Raw genomic sequence first — 22,485 nt, forward strand, 5'->3', positions numbered from 1 at the left:
GAATGTGATTATTACTTTACAAAGCATGTGTCCAATTTGGATCCAACAATTTAATAATAATAACACTATATTGCATCTCACCGTTATTGCGTTATGATTTTAAAATATAACTATGAATTATTATTCACAAGTGGTTGATATAATAATGTGATACAACTGAACTGCTTTTACTTCACTGCTTCGTAGCACAGAATTTTCTACATCTTTCTGGACACCTCAACTACGAGTTATTACATTATTGTTTCCCAAAACAGGACAAATTAAAATGAAATTTGTCATTCGCTCTACATAAAGAGAAATAAAGAGACTGTGACTATTGGTTTTCCCATTAACATCATTTTCTAAAAGCCAAGCTGAGAAACCGTTTCGTACAGATGTAGACTGCAAGCACAACTGGCCCAGATTCACACCAGCTGCTCTCCCCCCTCAGCGACTTACAACCAGCTTAGCAGTATTAACACTTTTACCCGGTCATGGCATTAAAACACCACTGAGATGCAGAACTGACTAAAGGTAGCTAAGCTTTGGCCCTGCTATGAGTCCTTTGACATAACATGATTAAAAATGCCTTTGGGCAGATTGCTCGCACAATGCAAACCGTCTGGTAGCGATCGTTTTGATTAATGTGCTAAAATATGAATTTACAGTATACATATACAATAATGCTTTGTTGCAGAACCTCTTAAAGTATGTGCAGGGATCAACATGCTGTTGATCTAAGATATTACTGTGGCACGGTTTAGGTATCTAAATATATCATTCCCACTGATTGTCAAGATATGAGATTATTATTAAAACTAATAATAATCTTGCATATGCAAATATCTACATTACACAGTTGAACACATGCTTTTTGTTTTTTTCTCGCAGGTCGGCCATCACCATATTTCCTCAGAGGACAGATGGCAAACATGACTTTCGAGTGTGGAACACACAGCTGATTCGTTATGCAGGCTACAAACAGCCTGATGGGCAGATCATAGGAGATCCTGCTAATGTTGAATTTACTGAGGTACACGAGAGGGGCTGTATTTTTAAGTAGTTGAAGTAAAGCTGCAACATTTCACATCCTATTTGCACTCAGCTCACATGTTGCTTTTGGTCACTAGATATGCATGCAGCTGGGATGGAAAGCTCCAAAGGGTCGTTTCGATGTCCTGCCCCTCCTGCTGCAGGCCAATGGAAATGACCCTGAGCTGTTTGAGATCCCAGAGGACCTCATCCTGGAGGTGCCGATCACACACCCAAAGTGAGTTTTTCCTTCCCCCTCAAGCACGCATAAAATATAACAGAATCTAACACAACAAGAACAGAGGGGGCTGCACAAAAAGACATCCACCCACTCACACATCTCTTAACAAGACTTCTTAAACAATGGGGTACTTTTAAGCCAAAAGTCTGATTGGGTTATCGTCACATTCCAACTGTGCTGATTATTCACAGAAAGCACAGCTAGCCATGCTTTATCTGTTGCTATGCCAGCTTTTGTGGTAACCATGGGGCTTGTTAGTGTGGTTTCAAGCTCCCTCCTGTTTTTTTATTCTTATGTGTTTACTTTACTTTCAAGAAAACTTTTCAGTAGCTACTGTACAAAAACTTAAATGCCCTTGAGATCTTAAGCAATTAAGCTGCTGTATCTAATACAAATAATCAGAGTGAAGAATTGGGCATTACTGCTACACTAGTTTTCACACATACAGACACACTTGCACACAGTGCTATCACTACATTGCTACACGCTACAGAGAGCATTTCAGAATCCCTTGACACACTGATCTCCCTGCCAGACTCCCCGAAAATTGGCATCTCTTGCTCCATACCCTGCATCAGCTGGCCCTCAGCTCTGGCAGCAGCTTGGCACAGGCCACGACCACCAACAGCATCTCATCATTACATGTGATTAGACCCAGCTCTGCAAATAATACACTGAAAACAATGTTATCAATCCCCCTAGAGGGTGGAAGGAGTGAATGGTGGGAGGTAGATTGAGGTCCTGCCTGCTCTGTCCAGCACTGACAAGCTGTTAAAAGTGGTTTACTTTTGTGTTAATGTTTGTTTTGGCTGCGCTCCTTTTGATGATATGGGTCTCGGGGGTAATTACCAGTGCTCCTAAAGATGCTAGCGACTGTGCATATTGCAAATGCTGGACATTTACCTGACCTCAGTAGGGAACATAATGAGTCATTTGAAATAACTATAGTCCTTAGCCACGATTCCCCTGTTTTCTCTGCTCAGGTATGAGTGGTTCAAAGACCTGGACCTGAAGTGGTACGGCCTCCCGGCGGTTTCTAACATGCTGCTGGAGGTCGGTGGCCTGGAGTTCACTGGCTGTCCCTTCAGCGGCTGGTACATGGGCACAGAGATTGGCGTGAGGGATTTCTGTGACAGCTCGCGCTACAACATTCTGGAGGTAGTGTGTTGTGCCAAAGCCAAAGAGTCATGCTCCATTGGAAAAAGGGGAAAAGAAAAATCAGAGGCACAGATTGACTGGAGCCTTGTGCAGAGAGGAGCATGTGTTGTGTTACCAAATCAGAATCAGAATATCATTCTGTTTGTAATTGTATACACTGAGGAGAAAGCTGATTAACAGCACTTGTCAAGAAATAAAGCCTCTGTGTGCTTTGTTGCAAACTCTCTTGATGTAGATTATACAGTGTTAATTTAAATATTATGCCAAAATGTGTGTGTGTGTGTGTGTTTATGTATCTGCTCATGTATGTATTTTGTGAGTTGTTCTGTTACAGTTGGCAAATCTCCAAATTCTTTTGGAGCATATTAAGTCCTTTGCGATATGCATATATCATATTCAGACAAGTACAAGAGAGGGTTTCCCATCCTAAACCTCAGCTAAAGACAAAGTGTCAATTATGAAAAGCACTTCAAGCACATGGTGCAACTTTAGTTGATTTGTCTTACATCTGAAGTACAGAAATTGTGTTTGCATTTGTTGATGAAGAGGGCTATTTGCTTGTGTATTGTTCTGTAACATAATTTGCATAAATTATTTGGTAAATAAGAAAAAAACATATTCCCAGCCCTCAATTTTAGCCACTGAGGCACAAAACTATAACTTAAGTGAGTTCAAAGATTGAATGCATCCTCACGTTAATGACACACAGTCACAGATGTTAAAGATCTTTATTTAGTCATTTAGAAATGATGTTAGAAATGATGGCATATGTAGCTAATATATACAGTACAAGGTGCACGGTGACTTTCATATCACAACTGTCATATTACTGTCATTCTTCTTTACATATTTATACAGGAGGTTGCTAACAAGATGGCCTTAGACACCAGGAAGACTTCCTCCCTTTGGAAAGACCAGGCACTGGTGGAGATCAACATTGCTGTTCTCTACAGCTTCCAGGTAGGCACATTTTTAGGTGATGTTATAAATGTCAAACTCCCCTGTAGAGGGGCTCTGAAAAGTTTGTAGCTTAATTTTTTCGACAACAGCAGCTATGGTCATCTTGGAATTGAAATTGTTTTGTACAGACTGCCAACAAACAGAAGTTGAAGTTGCAGAAGTTATAGTATGTTTGTTATGAATAATGAATCACTGCACCAGTATAAAAGAAAATACATCAGTAACATATTCTTCTAATTGTGCTCCCTATCTTTAGTCATGCAAAGTGACCATAGTGGACCATCACTCAGCTACTGAGTCTTTCATGAAGCACATGGAGAATGAGTATCGGGTGCGAGGTGGCTGTCCTGGAGACTGGGTGTGGATTGTGCCTCCCATGTCAGGAAGTATCACACCAGTTTTCCACCAAGAAATGCTCAACTACCGCCTCACCCCCTCCTTTGAGTACCAGGTGAGAGGAGTGGTCATGTGATCAGGAATCAACCATTTTGCAAGCTATCTGAACAAATTCCTTATCTGGAAGACATCAAGTGCCTATAGTTCTTAATAGCTTCACCTTTTCCCACAGGATGAATTCACCATAAAATGGGTGCACTGACATTAGCTTCAGTAAACCTTAGTGCAATACATGGGATGTTGTCTTCCTGGCAGAGGGCATCACCACAATTATAGGACATGCACTCATGTTTACAAATTGGTTGGCTGCCAAGCTATATTAAGTAAGTCATTAAGGGAAATTAAAGTTGGAAATCATTACCTGGAGTAGAAGTAGATGAAGCACGTTAAAGGAAAGTGCATACAGCAAATGGTGAAGTAAAACTTCACTGTACCAAGTAACTCCTGGAAACAGGACACTGATGATATCTCTGTATCCTGGGATGGATTTTAACCTTAACCAAAGGCAACCTCTGAACCCTGTTCCCCTTTTTCCTTATGCAAAAGCCTGATCCTTGGAACACCCACGTGTGGAAAGGAGTCAATGGGACACCCACAAAGAAAAGAGCCATCGGATTCAAAAAGCTTGCCAAGTGAGTGTGTACTCACACAAAAATATTAGGCTAAAACAATGCAAACAAAACAGTACAATTGTTTTTGTTAATTTAATTATTCAGTTTAATCTTTTCTTTTCCCTATATTTGTAGAAATAAGAGATCAGATTTGATTAGGCCTTAAATGTCAAAGATAACGTACTGTAGGATGTATGTATGATAATGTAGGGCCAAACAAGCAATCACTTTGCCGACAAAAGTTAGACACATGAGAAGGAGGCTGGTGCACTCAGCGGTAAAATTCATCCAATCAACCCCTCAGGGAGTAATCAGAGCTTTGTCAGTGTTTTGTCTGTATATGCATGCACTCGTGCATGTGTGTTCTGCTATTAATATAATTGCCTTGAGGATATGACAGGCTAGGTAATCACAATTGTCACCCATCCACTACCTTGACATAATGTTGGCTGCGTGCTGAAGTGAAACACACTACCCTCCATTGCTAGTCTCAGTGGCTCACTAAACATTCCACCAGATGTATCAGCGTTAGGGAGTCTTCTGGTCTTGGCGGAGGATTAAAGGTTGCAAACTGTGCCCTCGAATCACTAGCCCATGAGTGATTCATTGACTTATCCCTTGTGTTCTGTGCACCTTCCTCTCTCACTGTTTGTCTCCTCACCTCTGCAGGGCTGTGAAGTTTTCGGCCAAGCTCATGGGCCAGGCCATGGCCAAGAGGGTGAAAGCCACCATACTGTTTGCCACAGAGACGGGCAAATCGCAGGATTATGCCAAAACTCTCTGTGAAATCTTCAAGCACGCATTTGACGCAAAGGTACGCTTGCTCCCACCTTGCATCATCTTATCCGAAAGTTGAACAGGAGCTGATGTGTCAGTGTACCAACATCTAATTGAAAAAGGAATTCAAAGACATCGTTGCTATATCCCACCTCTACACCCCCACCACTACCACCACCACCCCCACGCCTCGCTCTCTGGCTGACGAAGCCAAGCAGATGCCAGCTGAGTGCAGGCGATGAGACGGTAGAAGAAGAAAGTGTGTCTTTTGTCACATTTCCTTCTTCTCTCATGCAGCAAAGTGCCGCGGGTCGGAGGCAAGATTTAACCATCGAAGCATTGAGCAGTGCAGTAGTTTAAGATCCTGCAGCACCCCTGGCTGTGCAAATCTGTTCAGGAAAAAAAAGAGAGAGAGAAAAAAAAGCAAAACATGCTGCTCTCAATCATACACGATGTGCTTTTCCTCGTATCTTATTTTCCATTCCTGATTTTCTAGTGTGATCAATCACACAAGGGGAGATTCATGCATGCAACTGTTGATGTGTGTGTCACTGAGAGTGGGTGTGTGTAGATGGATCTCGGGGCAGATGCGAACGCCTGGAGCAAATCTTCATTCGTCGTGGGGCTAAATCCTGTTTTTTCTTCACGCCTTTGGTTGTGTGTTTGTGTGTGTGTATGTGAAATGCAAGTGCGGCCCATGGCAGACACACACCATCATGTTGAGTGGTATGCATCGCGGATGCTCATTGTGTGGCAGCAGCATATTATCATCTCGTTAGAGGTGAGGACAGAGTGGTCATTACAACCTCCTCCTCTGCCAACGGCTGTGTGTTCAGCCCTAATTTACATGCTCAAGTCATCTGTCGTGTGGAGTGTGTGTCTCGGAGACGAGAGCGAGATAAAGACTGCACCATGTAAATGGAGGCTAAGATTCACTTAGCACAATGCTCCTTTTTTCTGCAGGTCATGTCAATGGATGAATATGATGTGGTGGACCTGGAGCATGAAACACTGGTGTTAGTAGTGACCAGCACATTTGGCAACGGTGATCCACCTGAAAATGGAGAGGTACATAAGTTATATTGAACAACTTTAGTCTTCTGAACACAGGACAGATGCACAGATTACCAACAGCTGTTCTTTTGTTGCCTGTAGAAATTTGGAGCTGCCTTAATGGAGATGCGCCACCCAACATCCAACACAGAAGACAGAAAGTGAGTTCAGTCCCTCAGTCCGCCCGTGCTTGTATTCGTGCATGTCAGTTTCCATCCATTTTCGTCCCTTGGGTTACACAACCATGTGTCTCATCTCTCTACTTCTGCCTCTCATCCAGGAGCTACAAGGTCCGTTTCAATAGCGTGTCCTCCTACTCTGACACTCGCAAGTCATCCAGTGATGAGCCTGAAACCAGAATCAACTTTGAGAGCACCGGACCTCTGGCTAATGTCAGGTAAACAACTGCAAATCAGATCAAATCAAACAGTCAGTGGGGAGTTTCTGTGTTTATGGTTGTCTAAAAAATGCTATTCAAAGTATAACAGAAAACAATAAGTAAAAGTAAAAGTCAAGTTACAATTTTAGAAGTAAATTTAAATTTTCATCACTGATAAACAAGTGCAAGATACAAAGACTTCTGACAAGGCTTTCCTAATTTTTTTTTTTTAACCACAGAATATCTCCAAATATTAATTTTATTCTGTGAATTGAGTTTTCATTCTCACCCTGTACATACTCTATAAGAGAGTGGGTTTCTTGGCCTTCTTTGTTTTTGGGATGACAAGTCTTATTCCAGTGGACAGTTTGCTGATCTGTTAAGGAAGAGAAGATGACAGAAATTTTGCTCAAGCTTGAATCTGATGTGGGCTGACTGCTTCATGGCGAAGCAGCAGAAGACTGACTTGTCTGTTCTCAGAAGTGATCTATTTCATGTTTACATCTTAAACCAGGCAGGACAAGTATTCATAAATCGTCAGCAGTTTTCAACTGTTTAGACCTTTTTGAGAGGAAAGAAAGGGCAAGTTTCCAACGTGGGCTCTGTGGTGGCAGTTTGCGAATGTGTATGCTGGTGTTTTTCTTTTTTAACACCACCTGCCTCTCTATCTCCGTCTCTTTCTTCATGCATATGTGTGTGTGTGTGTCTCTGTTTAGGTTCTCAGTGTTTGGCCTTGGCTCCAGGGCCTACCCACACTTCTGCGCCTTTGCCCACGCTGTGGACACGCTGTTTGAAGAGCTGGGGGGGGAGCGCATCCTACGCATGGGAGAAGGAGATGAGCTGTGTGGCCAGGAGGAGTCATTCAGGACCTGGGCCAAGAAGGTTTTTAAGGTCGGTTTCTTGGGCTAAGACCCTTTGGGCATCGTAATTCTGTCAGTCATATTAGAATCGGTACACCACGCACACCATTTTTCCCTTTAGTTCATGACTGGCATGTTGGTGACTTCTCATGCTTTGGTTTCAGTATTAATATGGTCTCCTGTTTTCTGTGCAACCACAATAACAAAAATTAAATCAGAAAGCCCTCAGACCCTTTAAAACAACTCCAACAGTCAAGGTAGCATTTTCAAGTTGTTTGACCTTGAACTGTTGAAGGCAGTTCTACTTAGAGTGCAGGAGATCATTCTCCAAATCTTTTGTTATTCATGTGTGTTGCTCAACCACTGCTGTGGGTGTTAAAGGACGTTTTGAATAATGGTCGTGTTCTTTCCCGTGGCTGTGTTGTTACATATCAAGGCTGCCTGTGATGTGTTCTGTGTCGGTGATGATGTGAACATCGAGAAGGCCAACGACTCCTTGATTAGCAACGACCGCAGCTGGAAGAAGAGCAAGTTCCGCCTGACATACACAGCAGAGGCCCCGGCCCTCACTGAAGGTAAATAATAATCCTGCAGGAACTGAGAGATGAGCTGTTGGTGGTGTCTTGATATTAAAGGGGCATTAAGTGCTAATAAGCACTGCAGAACAAAATGACCATGATATATCTGCAGAGCGACATAGGGTTATTGATCAAGACCAGTGACTCAGCCATTACATCACCTGGAGCTGAGATTTGTGGCTCTGTTGTGGAATGAAAAATTACAATGGGGTTTCAAGACCTTTCTACCCTAGAGGTCTTGAGTTCCAGAGTCCAAAACATTGGACCAGGTCTGGGATGGAACAGTGCCATGGTTTCCTAATTTGCATAAGTTAATTAGGTATTTAAAGCACTTGAAATGAGGAAAAGATTGTGAACTAGGCTTGACAGAGATGTTTCTTTTATTTAGTCCACCCTGATACACATGGGATGGACAAAATAATAGAAACACCTGTCAATATAACGTTATACAACTCAACTACAACACCTCTGAAAAAACATTATAACCTGAAGGAAGGCTTTATTGCAACTGTATGTTATTCTCCTATAACATATGAATGGAGGAAGGGTTTGACCTTTTTTTGGAAGCGTGTTAACTCACTTTCTTGTTGAAAGTTAGATTTAAAGATTGATAGCACCATGGTATCTGTGCATGATTTATTTAGCGTCAGGATCTAATTAGCTTAGCTTAGCAGAAAGACTGGAAGCAGGAGGAAATAGCTATCCTTATCCTGGCTATCTTAAAAGTTCAAAAATCCACCTACCATCACATCTAAAGCTCTCTAATGCCCTTTTTACTCCAAAATTAACGCATATACAAATCTCTCTCTCTCTCTCTCAAGCCTAGATAAATACCCATGACTAATTGTACTGATTGTACCCTTTCCCACTGAGGACAAAGGCCAGATGTTAGTGGGTTATTTGTCCAGTGTGAAAGGGGCTTAATGAAGGCCTTGTATCTTGTTTGTTTAGCCCATACACAAATAGAAATGTATATATGACAAGTTATGGTTTTGGAGCTATGCAGTGTAACTAGCAACTTGACAGTGATGAGAAGACTCTGAAAAGTCATTGTGCCCAAATATTGTTTGTCAAGATATAGACACACCACATTTCTCCCTCAAAACCCACACAAACCACCCAGTTTCTAGTCTTTATTCTAACTAAGCTACTCACCTCCTGCCTCTAGCTCTGCATGTAAAGTACAGATGTGAAATGGTATCAATCTTCTCAACATCAATAATGTCATGTGTGTGATGTATTTTTGTCTGCCAACAGCATTGTACAGTATTCACAAGAAGAAGGTTTATGGAGCAAAGATGCTGGAATCTCAAAACCTGCAAAGTCCCAAATCCAAGTAAGTATACACTTACACGTGAGCCACTTTCACAGGAAAAAATGAGCCACATATTTTTCTATTTTGATATAACTTGGTATAATTTGTGAACCTGTGTTGAATTGATCTAATGCACTCCTCGGGTAGCCAACTCCATCCTGTTTACTGTGGTGTGTGAACTAAATGGAGCAGACTGAAAATGGTGCAGCTTTGTTCATTCCCTAAATCTCTGATCTCTTTTACAGTCGCTCCACCATATTTGTGCGGCTCCACACAAACAACCATGACAGCCTGAGCTACCAGCCCGGCGACCATCTGGGCATCTTCCCTGGCAACCACGAGGACCTGGTTACAGCTCTCATAGACAAACTGGAGGATGCTCCACCTGTCAATCAAATTGTCAAAGTGGAGTTCCTGGAGGAGAGGAACACTGCCCTCGGTGAGTGATGCTGTTAGCAACGTCACGCTACTACAGTAGGCGTGAAACCAGGAGGGCTGCAGTTTAAAATCTGGGCTGAATGTCAAAATCAAAACATGAATAAGAAACAGTCTCTTTTGCTTCAGCAGACTCCATGAAGTCACACTTTAGTGTGATATCTATGCCCAGAAATCTTACAGTGAAGCTGCATATTGGCAAACAGTTGTGGTGACACTAGGTGATTTAAGTGCGATTTTCACTGTGACTGTGAAGCAAGGTGTTTCTTAAACACAGTATGTGCGCTAAAAATTTACCTTGACGAATAAAGCCATTCTTGGTAATAGCTTGTTAAACATCCTGCCTTCCTCTTGTGTTTGTCACAGCTAGACACAAATAACCCACCTCCCCTCTTTAGTGTTTAAAAGCAGTAGAAAGTACTTAATGAATGGTTTATAACACACTACAATATAGCTGCAAGTGATTATATATAATAATATTAACCATCTAAAACTGCTGTTTTAATATGGTCAATGAATTATTGAGTGTAACATAGCCTTGACCATAATGTGTGATATGTGATTACACATGAACAAATCATACAGTGTGTAATAGCACTGACCATTTAAACTAAACAGATGTATAAATAATAAAAAAAGGGTCGTGTTAAAAACTCATGAGGACATATCATTAGATAACTGTTGCTTCATATGACGTACGAATAAGAGTAAGAATAACAGTTGCTGGCAAATGCATTATAAACACTGAGAAATGCCTTACATCTGCCAACAACTATGGTATACTGTGTTACAGCATGATGTAAACCATTTAGTATAGTGTTTACATACTGCTTAGTGTGTCTCCAGAGAGAGAAAACGATTTAAAAACAAAATGGACTCCATAAACACAGAATGCACTCAAGTTAAAAAATAAAGAGAAAAGACCAAGGGAGTAGCAACAGCTCCAATGTCACCACATATAGAGTAACTTTCTTTAAATGAGATGCTGTTGTCCTATCGCTGAGATTCTCCTCAAGTTTTGCTGTGTTAGTCAACAGTGTTTATATTAGACAAGAGAATTTCATTTTGGCCAGTACAGCCCTTCCTTGTGGTTCACAGGCCTGATTCACCAAGTGACTTGTAAGCGCTGTTTACACGCAGATTGCAAATGGTGTCAGTGTCGTGTTTCATGTTGTTGTCATGACTGTTGCTCACAAATGATAAAGACAATTGTGAGTTCTACACGGATCTTGCATGCTCATGCATTCGTAGCAATTATAGAGCTTGTTTGGATTAGTTTACTGTGAGTTTAACAGGAGAGGAAATGCTCTCGTGTTCCAAAGCACTGCAAATTCTGCGAAATGGGCTCTGAACAACTATAACAGGAGTAATTTTAACATAAGAATTCATGGTGTGTGTAGCTTTTATGTATTTATTGTTGACCACCTGAAGGCAGCAGACCGGACTGTTAATACAACACTGTTGTTGCTATGGATAACATTTTAGCATCAACAGACAAAGAGCAATATTAGCTTCATTAGCTTTGATTTGGAGTTCTGTCTCTGGCCACAAATATAAGTCCAATACCCAGTCTCCTCTTAGCTCTGTTTTGGACTTACTTGAGAAAAATATCTGACTCTTCAGCAGTAAATGCTCCACTTTGCCTGCAGTTTGGTACAGAGCACATTGCCAACACTGGTATTTCACTATAAACAGCTGCCTGCAGGCCAGAAAAAAACAAAACAAAGGGAACTGCAGAATTGTATGATAATTTTCAGCGGGTTTATCACTAAAAGTATTCCCTTTCATAATATACATGTGTATGTAAAATGTGAATTAATGCAACTTGAACCTTCGTGTTCTCTGCAGGTGTAATCAGTAACTGGACAAATGAGACTCGTATCCCTCCCTGCACCATCTACCAGGCCTTCCAGTACTTCCTGGACATCACCACTCCACCAAGCCCTGTGCTGCTGCAGCAGTTTGCTGCTCTGGCAACCAATGACAAACAGAAAAAGAAACTAGAAATCCTCAGTAAGGTAAATTCACTTAGTCTTCAGCGTTATCATTAACGCTGACCTTTAGAATTATTGAGCTGCTGCTGTACTGAGTGCTTAGCTTGGTTCGTGACCAGACACATAAGGGATTTGTGATGTATCTGCGTAGGCTATATCCAAAAATATGCTCCCACTTTCTGCCATTTGAAAGCTAAATGTATGCAGAGATCTTTTTCACTTTTTATTATGACACTTTTCAAAGCACAGTTTTATAAGAAGTCACCATGTGTTTAAGGCACAACAGTAACCAACACATTCATCATGTTTGCTATCAAAATATGGGAGATAGTCTTCTGTGTCTGAAAGCCGATTTGATGCACTTTGCACCGATGGAAATACATACAGTAGGAGTGAGCTGGCGCCAAATTAAAGCCGTTGATCGTTCTAACCCAGAGCCATTCCCCCTTGCAGTGCCTCCCACAATTCACTCTCCATTTTTGTCAATGTGTGGAAAAGGCTGGCTGAGGCCAAGCAGTGACTCATATGCTCATACATCGAATCATTGTCACCAAAGCAAGAGGAAAAGATGGAAGGTTTCTGAATTCAGAAAAAGAAACAGTACAGTAGAATCAGGGCTGCAGATCATTTTTATTTTTGCATGTGCTAAATCTCATTTCAGGACTAAAGCAGAGTTTGTGAAATTTCTAATCCTCTTCTTATGTCCACAGATTCTCATTCTGAGCATTAGAGAACAGTCAAGCTGTCATGTCTGTTTTATTATTTTGTTCTGTCTTCAAAAATATGAAAAAAGGAACTGATGAGACAAAAATGATATTACAAATTTATTACCACCACAGACACACTAATTATATCAGTCTCTGAAACCCCATCTGTTTATCAAGGTTGAAAAACCCAGGCCCAACGTACTTTTGCTGTTAAATTTTTCTAATTGTAAGACACTTCAAACAGTGTTTCAGGCTCAGAATGAGACCACACCAGGCTTCATAATGGGCACTATGTCACTCGTTAGCAGCTTGAGAACAAAGCAAAACTTGTGAACATATCAAAGTTTTTTAGCCTGGTGGCAGTTCTCTAAATTCATCACATCCAAATGTCAGTGATGACACACAAAAACAGTTGGGCAGTGAATGGTGAATGGCTCTGCTTGTGGCTGCCTCCTGCTCTCGAGTCAGAAATGTTTACAGATCTAAAAGAGGAAAGCAACCTCTTTTTTTCCTGTTGTTGTGGCAGTTGCTTTGGTTTCTTAATTAGGACGACAAAAATTCAACAAGTTACTAAGACACACCATACATCTATTAAATATCCACTTGTACTTTCCTTTGTCTTTCCCGTTGACATCCCAGGGCTTGCAGGAGTATGAGGAGTGGAAGTGGTACAACAATCCAACACTGGTGGAGGTCCTGGAGGAGTTTCCCTCCATCCAGTTGCCCTCCACTCTGCTGCTCACCCAGCTGCCCCTGCTGCAGCCTCGCTACTACTCCATCAGCTCATCTCCAAAGCTGCACCCAGGAGAGATCCACCTCACCGTTGCTGTGGTCTCTTACCGGGCCAGAGGTAAGGACCTGCTACTCATCTGGGGCTCTTTTTCAGTTCAAGAACTGCTAACCAAGCTGAGCATTGGCTAACATCTCTCTGAGGAGTTTAAGGCTGTGTAGGTGTAGCTGCAGATGCTTTGGTCTTTTCTGCTGACTGGGAGGATGAACTTTAATGCTCCCATCAGGCTTTTGAGGATCTGAAGTCTGTCTTTTTATTTCTGGCACTTCATATTGTTGACATTTCAGTAAAATTACTAAATAAACTAAATCATACCATGTGATTTTTAAAAAAACAATGTTTATCAGTATGTTATTACTTTAAAAAAGTACATATCCTGTATAGTTTTTGCTTTGGTAGAGTTTATGTACAAATAAAAGGCACTGTGCTGTGGCTCTTTCAAGGTTGCTGCAAAGCTTCCGAAAAGTCAAATGACTCAGCCTCTCTGAAAACCCTGCGATGTCTCAAGGAAAATTGATTGGAAGTTATCTTGGAAAGCCAGTCTGCTTTATAGGGCAGCTGGACCACGACTGCAATTACAAGGAGCGTAGATTTTGAAACACCTCAGGAAGATCCAGTATCTCTGACCAGATTCTATTTAGAGATATGGACACAAACATAAAATGAGAGAAAACAGAGCAGGTATACAGTCTGTATGACACTATATGAACTGCATTACCAACTCAGGTGGCAATTTTAGTGTTAATGTAAGTACATAGTATATCATGAGGCTCTTATAATCTCCACCTTTGCAATTAACATCCATTATCTCAGCCTGTCAAGTAGTTAGCAAACATTACCAGATGCACCTCACTATTATTTTCTCCAACGCATGTAATGTATACTTGTGCAAACATGTTGCTATGATTGTACAAGCAGCAGTTGAATTACTGTAATTTCCCTTTAGAGAGAGAAAGATAGAGAGAGAGAAGTGGCCCTAGCCTTGGAAAACATGTTGGGGATGCACACATCTTCTTCTGTTAGTTTGTGCACTTAAGGAGAGTGGGAGGCAGAGGGGAGAGAAAAAGGTAGTGTTTGTTCAGTAATCATCCCTTTCAGATGGAGAGGGACCTATCCACCATGGAGTGTGTTCATCATGGCTCAACAGGATAGAGAAGGGGGAGATGGTGCCGTGTTTTGTCCGAGGGTAAATATCACAATATTTTTCTAAGGAATTTTTCAGAGTGTCAGATGAAAAAGAATTGTGGAATATTAAAGGAAAAGTTTTGGGAAAATAATCTAATTAGTTAAACTGCCAACTGCAAGAGGTGCATGAAAAAACGGATACCAGTCTCATGTCTGTGCTAAATATAAAGGTACCAACAGCTAGGTGGCTAACTTAGCATAGCATAAAGACTGGAAACACAGAAACATCTATTTGGATTCTGTCCAGAGAGAGAGAGAGAGACTATCAGTAGATCTAAAGCTCACTAATTAAGACATTTTTTTCTTGACGTTGTAGTCAAGCCTTCACTGGTTGCCAGGCAACTGGTCCAAGAATGTCCAAGCAAATGTTTTTACACTGAAGAAAGGAAATATACAAGTCAATTACTGAGCTTTAGATGTGCTAGTTGGCAGATTGTGTTACCTTTGGACAGACCCAAGCCAGCTGTTCCCTCCTGTCTCCAGTCTTTGTGCTAAGCTAAGCGCATCTAGCTAAGCTAATTGACTGCTAACAGTAGATTCATATATAGCATACAGAGGCAAGAGTATGAAATTAGTATTCATTTACAAGGTTTACGACCACTTTTACATATACAGGTTTCAGGTGTGATGCTTTCTTGTACTTTTCTGTATGCTAATGAGGATGTGCGGTCCCGGTGCACGATTGGCTCCAGCTGGGAAGGCGTGACCTTCCCTCACCTCAACTCCTCCCTCCCGACTGTGCCTCCGGCTTCCTGATTGGTGGCTTCCAGTGCAGCCTCCACCAATCTCGGATGCAATTTGGGGATTGAAACCTTTCTAATCTCGACAAACCTAGTTAACCCAGTCGGGGCAGGTGTAGTTTGGTTTTCTAGATGTGTCTCACATTTGACCTCGGGAAAATATCGTCATGTTTATTCATTGAAACCAAAGTTATTGAGACGTGGGTAAATCTACCTGGGGATTTGGTGAGGCATTAAGTTTTAAAACTGAATAACGACACACACACACACACACACACACACACACACACACAGAGTAGACATCAATCATACCGCACATCCAAATTAGCATGCACAAAACTTCAAGAATGAGTTACACAGACTGTACGTTGCCCGCTACAGCCAAAACAAGCAAGCTGATTATCTTTTTGCACATTTCTACTGTTGTTGTTTTAGTGCACCATCATTCCAACTTCCCAAAGACAACCAAGCACCTTGTATCCTGGTGGGTCCAGGAACAGGTATCGCCCCGTTCAGAAGCTTCTGGCAACAGAGACTATATGACCTTGAACACAAAGGTTTGTTTTTTTCTCATTCTTTTGCAATATTTACCTTATGGAGAGACTTGGCATTGTATTTTTTGCTGCTGTTTATGAACCTGTAGACAGGATCTTCAATTTGACAGCTGATTATGTGAATATCCATTCACTTATTCTTCAAGTTTAAAACGCTGTCACTGAGAAATAAAAATTAGCTGAGATTCCTGCCAGAGAATTTAGATAATACACAAAAGAACAGACTATCTGAATCTCCATTTAGAGTAACAAAGTAACTCTGCCTGTCATCTTGAAGGGATTGAATCGTGCCCCATGATCCTGGTGTTTGGTTGTCGGCAGTCTGAGATGGACCACATCTACAAGGAGGAGACCATCCAGGCCAAGAACAAACAGGTGTTCAAGGAGCTCTATACGGCCTATTCCAGAGAACCCGGCAAACCAAAGGTACAAGCCATAACAACTGTCCATAACTGTGGATGAGTCAGCCTGTCACAACTCTCTTTAGACTGTTGTGTGGGTTTGAAATAAATAAAATCACATAGTAGAGAAAAGGCCGAATAAAGACAGCTGTGGTTATTGTTCTGAGGTACATTCATTCCAGTTCACATCATGTGTTTCCATTTTACGACTGTAGTTCTTCAGGTAAAAACGTTATTTGGTTTTTTGTAGTCCTTTAACCTTTATGTCTCTTTCACTGTTCAGAATGATTCTTGTTATATTTGTTATGTTCCTGTTTGCAGTGATGTTCAATAACAGGTAACAAAATATAAAGAGTATGATTTTCCAGAGCACAGCGGTCTTTTCCTGGCTCAATTCTACACCATCTTACTTTATTCCCTGTCTTTCAGTGGTCTCCTGACTATTCTTCACATTGTATCTTTTCCTTCTTTTCTCACACTTCTTCATGCACACTCATCATTCCTCCTCTGCCTCTCTGTCAGAAATATGTACAGGATGTACTGCGCGAGCAGCTGTCAGAGACGGTGTACCAGTGCCTGAGGGAGGAGGGAGGACACATCTACGTTTGTGGGGATGTTACGATGGCCGGAGATGTTCTCAAGACTGTCCAGCAAATCATCAAGCAGCAGGGCAGCATGAGCCTGGAGGATGCTGGCTTTTTTATCAGCAAGCTTCGGGTAAGCGAGACGGAACATGCGCAACGCCATCAACACGATGTTCACCATTAAACAGATTGGAGTGATGGTGGTGTCATGACATAGAGGGTCAATAGTTTGAATCCTAGATAAGCTGTGAAAATGGTGAAAGAATGATGATCTCTACCATTGCAGAGGTGCCACTGAGCAATGCAGTCAACCCCAGCTGAACAGACAAGGCTCCACTACACAGCTTCTGTGACTTGAATATATGTATTTGAGTGCCAAGTGTGTAACTGCTGAAAAACAGAGGGCAGTGTGTAGTATACAAATGAAGAAATGTTCAATGAATCTGTAAAATTCAATGACTGCAGGCATCTGGAGACGATCAGTACACATACTGTATATCATGAATATATATATATATATATTTTCAACTTTGAATCCAAATAAACAAAGACTTAGACTAAAATTGCATGTTTATCTAACTGAAACATGACTGATCATGTGCTCACCTGTATAACCTGATGTAGTGTTTGGATTCAGTAAAAATCTGCATCCTGTTATCCCTCCATACCACCGGTTACACTTGTTGTATCTCTGGTCTTTAACCCTACACAGAGGAAGCTAATCTGTATGCAGCATGAATACTCTCTAATATAACCTCTGCTGTGAACTAAAGAATCTGAAACTATCCTGTTCTCTCCATAGGGGAAAGCCATACCTCAGCAGGCAGCTTCACATTCTTTTATTTGCCTGTAATTCACTGTCAAATAACATCTCAAGCAATATTAATCTCACATTCTCCCCTTCTCTCCCTCCTTCGTCTCCCAACCTTTGTCATCTTACTGTTACCAGGATGAGAATCGTTACCATGAGGACATCTTTGGTGTCACCCTGCGCACCTACGAGGTCACCAACCGGCTTCGTTCAGAGTCCATCGCCTATATTGAGGAGAGCAAAAAGGACTCAGATGAGTAAGTGTCTTTAATTTTCAACATTTTCCGTAGGGAATGCTGGCCCTTGAAGGTTTTTTTTCTAAAGCCAAATTTGGGATATGAAAACACACAAAACTTTTTCTGAGGTAGAGTAGAGTTAGAGTGTAAGGCAGTTAAACCTCAGTGGTTTGGGCCACAATAACAGTTCTTGTGAACTTTTGAAATGTCAGTACTAGAAGAAAGGCCTTAGGGTCGAAAGGTTTACGCTATTGCCAATCAATGTGGGTAGTAAGTTTCATCGCAGTCATATCTTGCATGCAGTGTTAACATTTTGGCTTTTGTGTGACACAAATGACCACCACAGCACATTTTATAGCAACCTGCTCAGTAGACTTTGACATTTCTTGCCTACAAATGGATAATTTGAGCGAAGGAAAGGTCAGTGGTTCTCTGGAATCATTAGGATTCATCCTTGAGGAGTCACAAATATTAATAAGTGTAAGTCAATGGGGAATTTAGATGCAAAAACCACAGGATGACCAGTGAGTGAATTTAACTGGCTCTCATTAGAGCACATACCTATGCCAAGGCCAAACAATCTCAAATGTCTGTCTAGCTTTTATAATAGAGAAATAATGTGTCATGTTTGCCCCTTCAATCGGATCCACATCAAAAATTTAATGGGTTCTTCCCTGTCCCATGCTCCAGCCCTCCACCAGGCACTTTTTGTGCAATCCTTGTGACAACTACTAGCCTTTATATAAAGTACTGACTCAGAGTCATGAATCATATTTTTGTTTTTCAAAAAGCACCTTGTGCACCAAATGAGACCAGAAAATACCTAAAATTCATTTTTCCTTCATTCATTCATACAGAATTGTTTTTCCTTCCTTCACTGGTTAATTGTTAGTCTGTAAATAGATTTTAGGAAGCGTGGTAATGTCAATGGGCATTATTCACTGGTCTGCAACACAGCTGAACTGTGTGGGATTCTGTGATGTGTTTTCTTATTTATTCATCTTTTTTTTAACAGTGATCCTTCTTTGCCACTCAGATTTACCAGCTGATTAGCACATATATCAGGGAAAAAATTGTGTTTTGGCACAGCCCATTGAGATTAATCTCAACCAGCGAGATTACCAGAGCAGCTCAATCTCAGAGAGACATTAGTATACAGTAAGTCCAACTCAATTTGCAACCTGTAGTTGTTGGTGACGCTGATGTGTTATCACCCCTAGTTTCAGATGAAAACAGAGTGGGTAACCATGGAAACCCATGAAGAAGGGCCTTTAAACTAACAGGATTAGAGTGAAAGCGAGTGGCTCTGTTCCATTTCTGTTTTTGTTTCCGTCGTTATTTGTGCATATTCAAGATTAAACACTTCATATACCCTTGCCATGAGAGCAAAACAAGGGCCCTACATAGCCACTATGGCTCATTAAGTACCAACATAATGCATCACAGACGATGGTTCCTGTGTGGATTGTCACTTGAATTTCACATTTGGCCATCAAAGCCCCTGCTTGCTGGATGAGTAATGACTGTAACATCTCTATTTCTATGTCTCTGTTGCTCTTTGTCTGTCTGTCTGTCTTTTTGTCTCTGCTCCTCCTGTCTTTTCTCTCTCTCAGGGTTTTCTGCTCTTAAATCTATCAATCGGGGGCTTTCCGACAACAACCAGTATGGAGGACACAGCAACGCTGGTTAAAGAATACTGTGCCAATTTTTCTACTGTATAAAAATGGGTTTCTTTCTTTTTTTATACCACTTTAATGTTTCTGTTGGGCTCTGCGATTTTGTCTGTAGCAAGTTGGAAATGTTCTGTTCTCCGAGAATCTGTTTTGCTTGTTGATGATACTTCCAAAAATTATAAATTGATCATTTTGATTCATAATGTGTGCACCTAGTGTAATGACCTGCCTCATTGTGAATGCATGACCAAGACAAGAATATACTCAACAAATATAATATACTCTGTGTTATTGTTACAGTTAAAAGGCTTTTATTGAGGTTTTATATTTGCAAGGAAATGTGTGGCATTGATTAAAAACAGACATTTCTGAAGTATGATTTACGTTGATTTTACATTAATAGAAAGAATCAGGGCTGATCAAATTGATTTGGGCTGTTGGGTTGTTTTATTCATTTAAATTTTTTCATCAAAGGCTGTACTTTCAGACAGTTAGGAAGATGTTCAGGCATGCAGATGGATTGGCTTATTGACAGGTCACCCTGAATTATGAAAACAGCGATTCTGTCACAGCCTCAACAAACATATTATCTAGCTCTTCACTGGCAGTCCATCAGAATGCATCAGCCTCTGTGCCAGCTCTCTTCTTAGTGGCCTGTCCATTCTCTCATAACTTCACAATCTCATGTGTCCCAGCTGGTACTTGCCCACCCACAGCAGCTTCACAGGAATGTGGAGCGCAGACACTAAAGAAGAAATCTGAACCTGTGTCACTACATGTTAAAATAATCTCTGCAGGGCTCTCTGGTTTTATTGATTTATAGATGATTAATCAGTATATTATACTCACAGTTTGGAAACTATGCTAATTATCTTTCTTGCTGAGTGTGCAAGTGGCTACGTTAGTGGAGGTCTGTTGTTTCATGTACCGCTGAGGATGTGCACAGTAACAGCTGAGTGATTCTTAAAGTTTATCAAACACCAAAACACTGCACAGTTTCACCCCCAGGTAAAATACAGTTTGTAATTTTTAGTTTTTTGTGCAGATTAAACAAACAAGATATCAAATGTTTATTACTGAGTTTTAGATGTGCTGGTAAGAAGTGTTTTTTTTAACCTTTGGAATTAGCTAGCTGTTTTCCGTTCCCAGTCCTCATGCTAAGCTAAGCTTGCCAGCTGCAGGATGCATCGTCACATTTTACTAAACATGACGGTGGTATTCACTTCTCATCTTAGTCTCAGCAAAATAGCATATGATTTTTTTTGTCAAACTATTCCTTTACAGAAGAAGTCTTTCTGTAACCAAACATTGATAAGGGAAGCAAATAGATCTGTTTTAGCACCCTGGTGTGGCCCAGATCATATCTTGCAGCTGTCAGCTTTGCCCAATGGTCAGCTATTGAGCTTTTAAAATTTGCATTTGTCAGCATCATAACTCCTCTGCCTCTTGCCTTACATTAACTCTTCGCCTCAGCCTACGTTCACTCTCTCTTTTGTCTCTGCATGATTCTCTGTAAGCCTATGGCTCACATGCCACTTTTTCACTGTGACCTGACACCTGCTCAGTAGCATCAGCATGCATGTGTGTGTGTGTGTGTATGTGTGTACATGTGTACGGGCGCGTGTGTCATATCAATCATTATAAGTGTGCGCATTTCTATACGAGTGGGTGTAAACATGCATGTGCTCAGGTGTATGTTTTTACATGATTATTCTGCTTGTCATCTGTTACCTTATCAAACTGGTCAGATAAGCATGAATTTGTCGCTCTGTAAGTTGTACAAGCCTGTAAATGTAACCTTACAGATGGTGTTATGGTAACAGGAAACTGCCCTCATGGCTTTTTGTTTTGATCTCAGCAGTTCAGTCCCATTGTTCTAAGTTCCAGTGAAGTTTTTCATTCAAAGACAAGAGGCAATGGCACTGCGGCTGTGGTCATTTGCTGCTTTCCAATGAGTCAGGGTTGTAATTTGCATATATTTGTGCAGGGGGATACGTTGTTTATTGGTCACCCACTCTGCCGTAACCTGTGGCTTTTTCTTGTCAGCTTCTGAGTCTTGTTTGTTCCCTTTCTTTGTCTTTGATTCAAATTAAAGATAGCTGTCAGCATGATTAACGGATTTCAGTGTGATTTTCAGACATCCTGAACAGCTGCTGAGAATATGTTTGTTTCTTTGGGTATCATTTGTTTGTTTTTTTTGTTTCAACTATTTTTACCACCGGGAGAAAATGGGCAATTCCCATTGTCCCCACTGTTGTTCATTCTGGATGAATGTCTCCTCTGTATAATTTGTTTTAAACAGATTTAGTTTAATTGGAATGAGAGCTGTCAAGAAAATGTCTGTGATGTAAAATGTGCAACAGGAAAACAATTGATACAAGATATAGCTTCTATATATAGCTTCTATATATATATATATTCAAAGACAAAGTATAAAATATAAAGAGTACCACTTCAATCTTTTCTAAGAATGTATTTTGATTATGTAAATGAGCACTATGATTCTGCTTGATTTAAAAAGAACAAAAAAAGGCCTATTCTATATGGTGTCTCTCATATCCTTTAGGTATGGGGATAAAACAGCAGCATTAAATAAATGCATGGTGATCTGTCTCCTGTTCATATTTAAAAAGCTCTGTCTATTTACCAGCACTGTGTCAGTCAGTGAGACTGTATTGTGAGCTCCAGCCTTTCTCACAGGGCTTGGATGCTAAAAACTTTCTTGAGGGGTTTCTTTTTCTGTGTTTGCATATTGCTGCTGCTATGAACAACTCTGATCCAATCAGCCTCTGCTATAATGACCTTTGTTGTGTAATTGATTGAGGATATTCCATTTTAATGCATCAACTGCAAGGACTTTGCATTTACTTACAAATAAAGAGAAACATTTACAGAATATGTCAACACAGTTGCTTGGTTTGTTTTTCTTGTTCATAAAAGAAATAAGTCAGTCTGAAATGGTTTGTTCCAGCAGCAGGACTTGTTTAAAGTCAAAGCATTTTAGTTTGAAGGTCAAGTTTAGATGTTGATAAGGAG

At 40.8% G+C, this 22,485-nt stretch overlaps 1 protein-coding gene across 1 annotated transcript in view; it reads left to right on the forward strand.

The window, feature by feature from the left end:
- The window catches only part of nos1 (nitric oxide synthase 1 (neuronal)), a 40,509-nt gene extending 18,164 nt beyond the window's left edge, over positions 1-22,345 (forward strand). Inside the window, exons 8-29 of the mRNA XM_018660027.2 lie at positions 871-1,012; positions 1,110-1,249; positions 2,236-2,410; positions 3,269-3,370; positions 3,627-3,821; positions 4,313-4,398; positions 5,047-5,191; positions 6,118-6,222; positions 6,310-6,368; positions 6,488-6,604; positions 7,303-7,477; positions 7,883-8,021; positions 9,282-9,360; positions 9,585-9,778; positions 11,623-11,792; positions 13,115-13,325; positions 14,364-14,451; positions 15,626-15,747; positions 16,022-16,170; positions 16,668-16,862; positions 17,679-17,797; positions 19,390-22,345. Of these exons, the coding sequence (XP_018515543.1) occupies positions 871-1,012; positions 1,110-1,249; positions 2,236-2,410; positions 3,269-3,370; positions 3,627-3,821; positions 4,313-4,398; positions 5,047-5,191; positions 6,118-6,222; positions 6,310-6,368; positions 6,488-6,604; positions 7,303-7,477; positions 7,883-8,021; positions 9,282-9,360; positions 9,585-9,778; positions 11,623-11,792; positions 13,115-13,325; positions 14,364-14,451; positions 15,626-15,747; positions 16,022-16,170; positions 16,668-16,862; positions 17,679-17,797; positions 19,390-19,405 (2,923 nt within the window). The 3' untranslated portion in view covers positions 19,406-22,345. The remainder of the gene's footprint in view (positions 1-870; positions 1,013-1,109; positions 1,250-2,235; positions 2,411-3,268; positions 3,371-3,626; positions 3,822-4,312; positions 4,399-5,046; positions 5,192-6,117; positions 6,223-6,309; positions 6,369-6,487; positions 6,605-7,302; positions 7,478-7,882; positions 8,022-9,281; positions 9,361-9,584; positions 9,779-11,622; positions 11,793-13,114; positions 13,326-14,363; positions 14,452-15,625; positions 15,748-16,021; positions 16,171-16,667; positions 16,863-17,678; positions 17,798-19,389) is intronic.
- The last annotated feature ends 140 nt before the right edge of the window (positions 22,346-22,485 follow it).

Source organism: Lates calcarifer, linkage group LG13, assembly GCF_001640805.2.
Source record: "Lates calcarifer isolate ASB-BC8 linkage group LG13, TLL_Latcal_v3, whole genome shotgun sequence".
NCBI lineage: Eukaryota > Metazoa > Chordata > Actinopteri > Centropomidae > Lates > Lates calcarifer.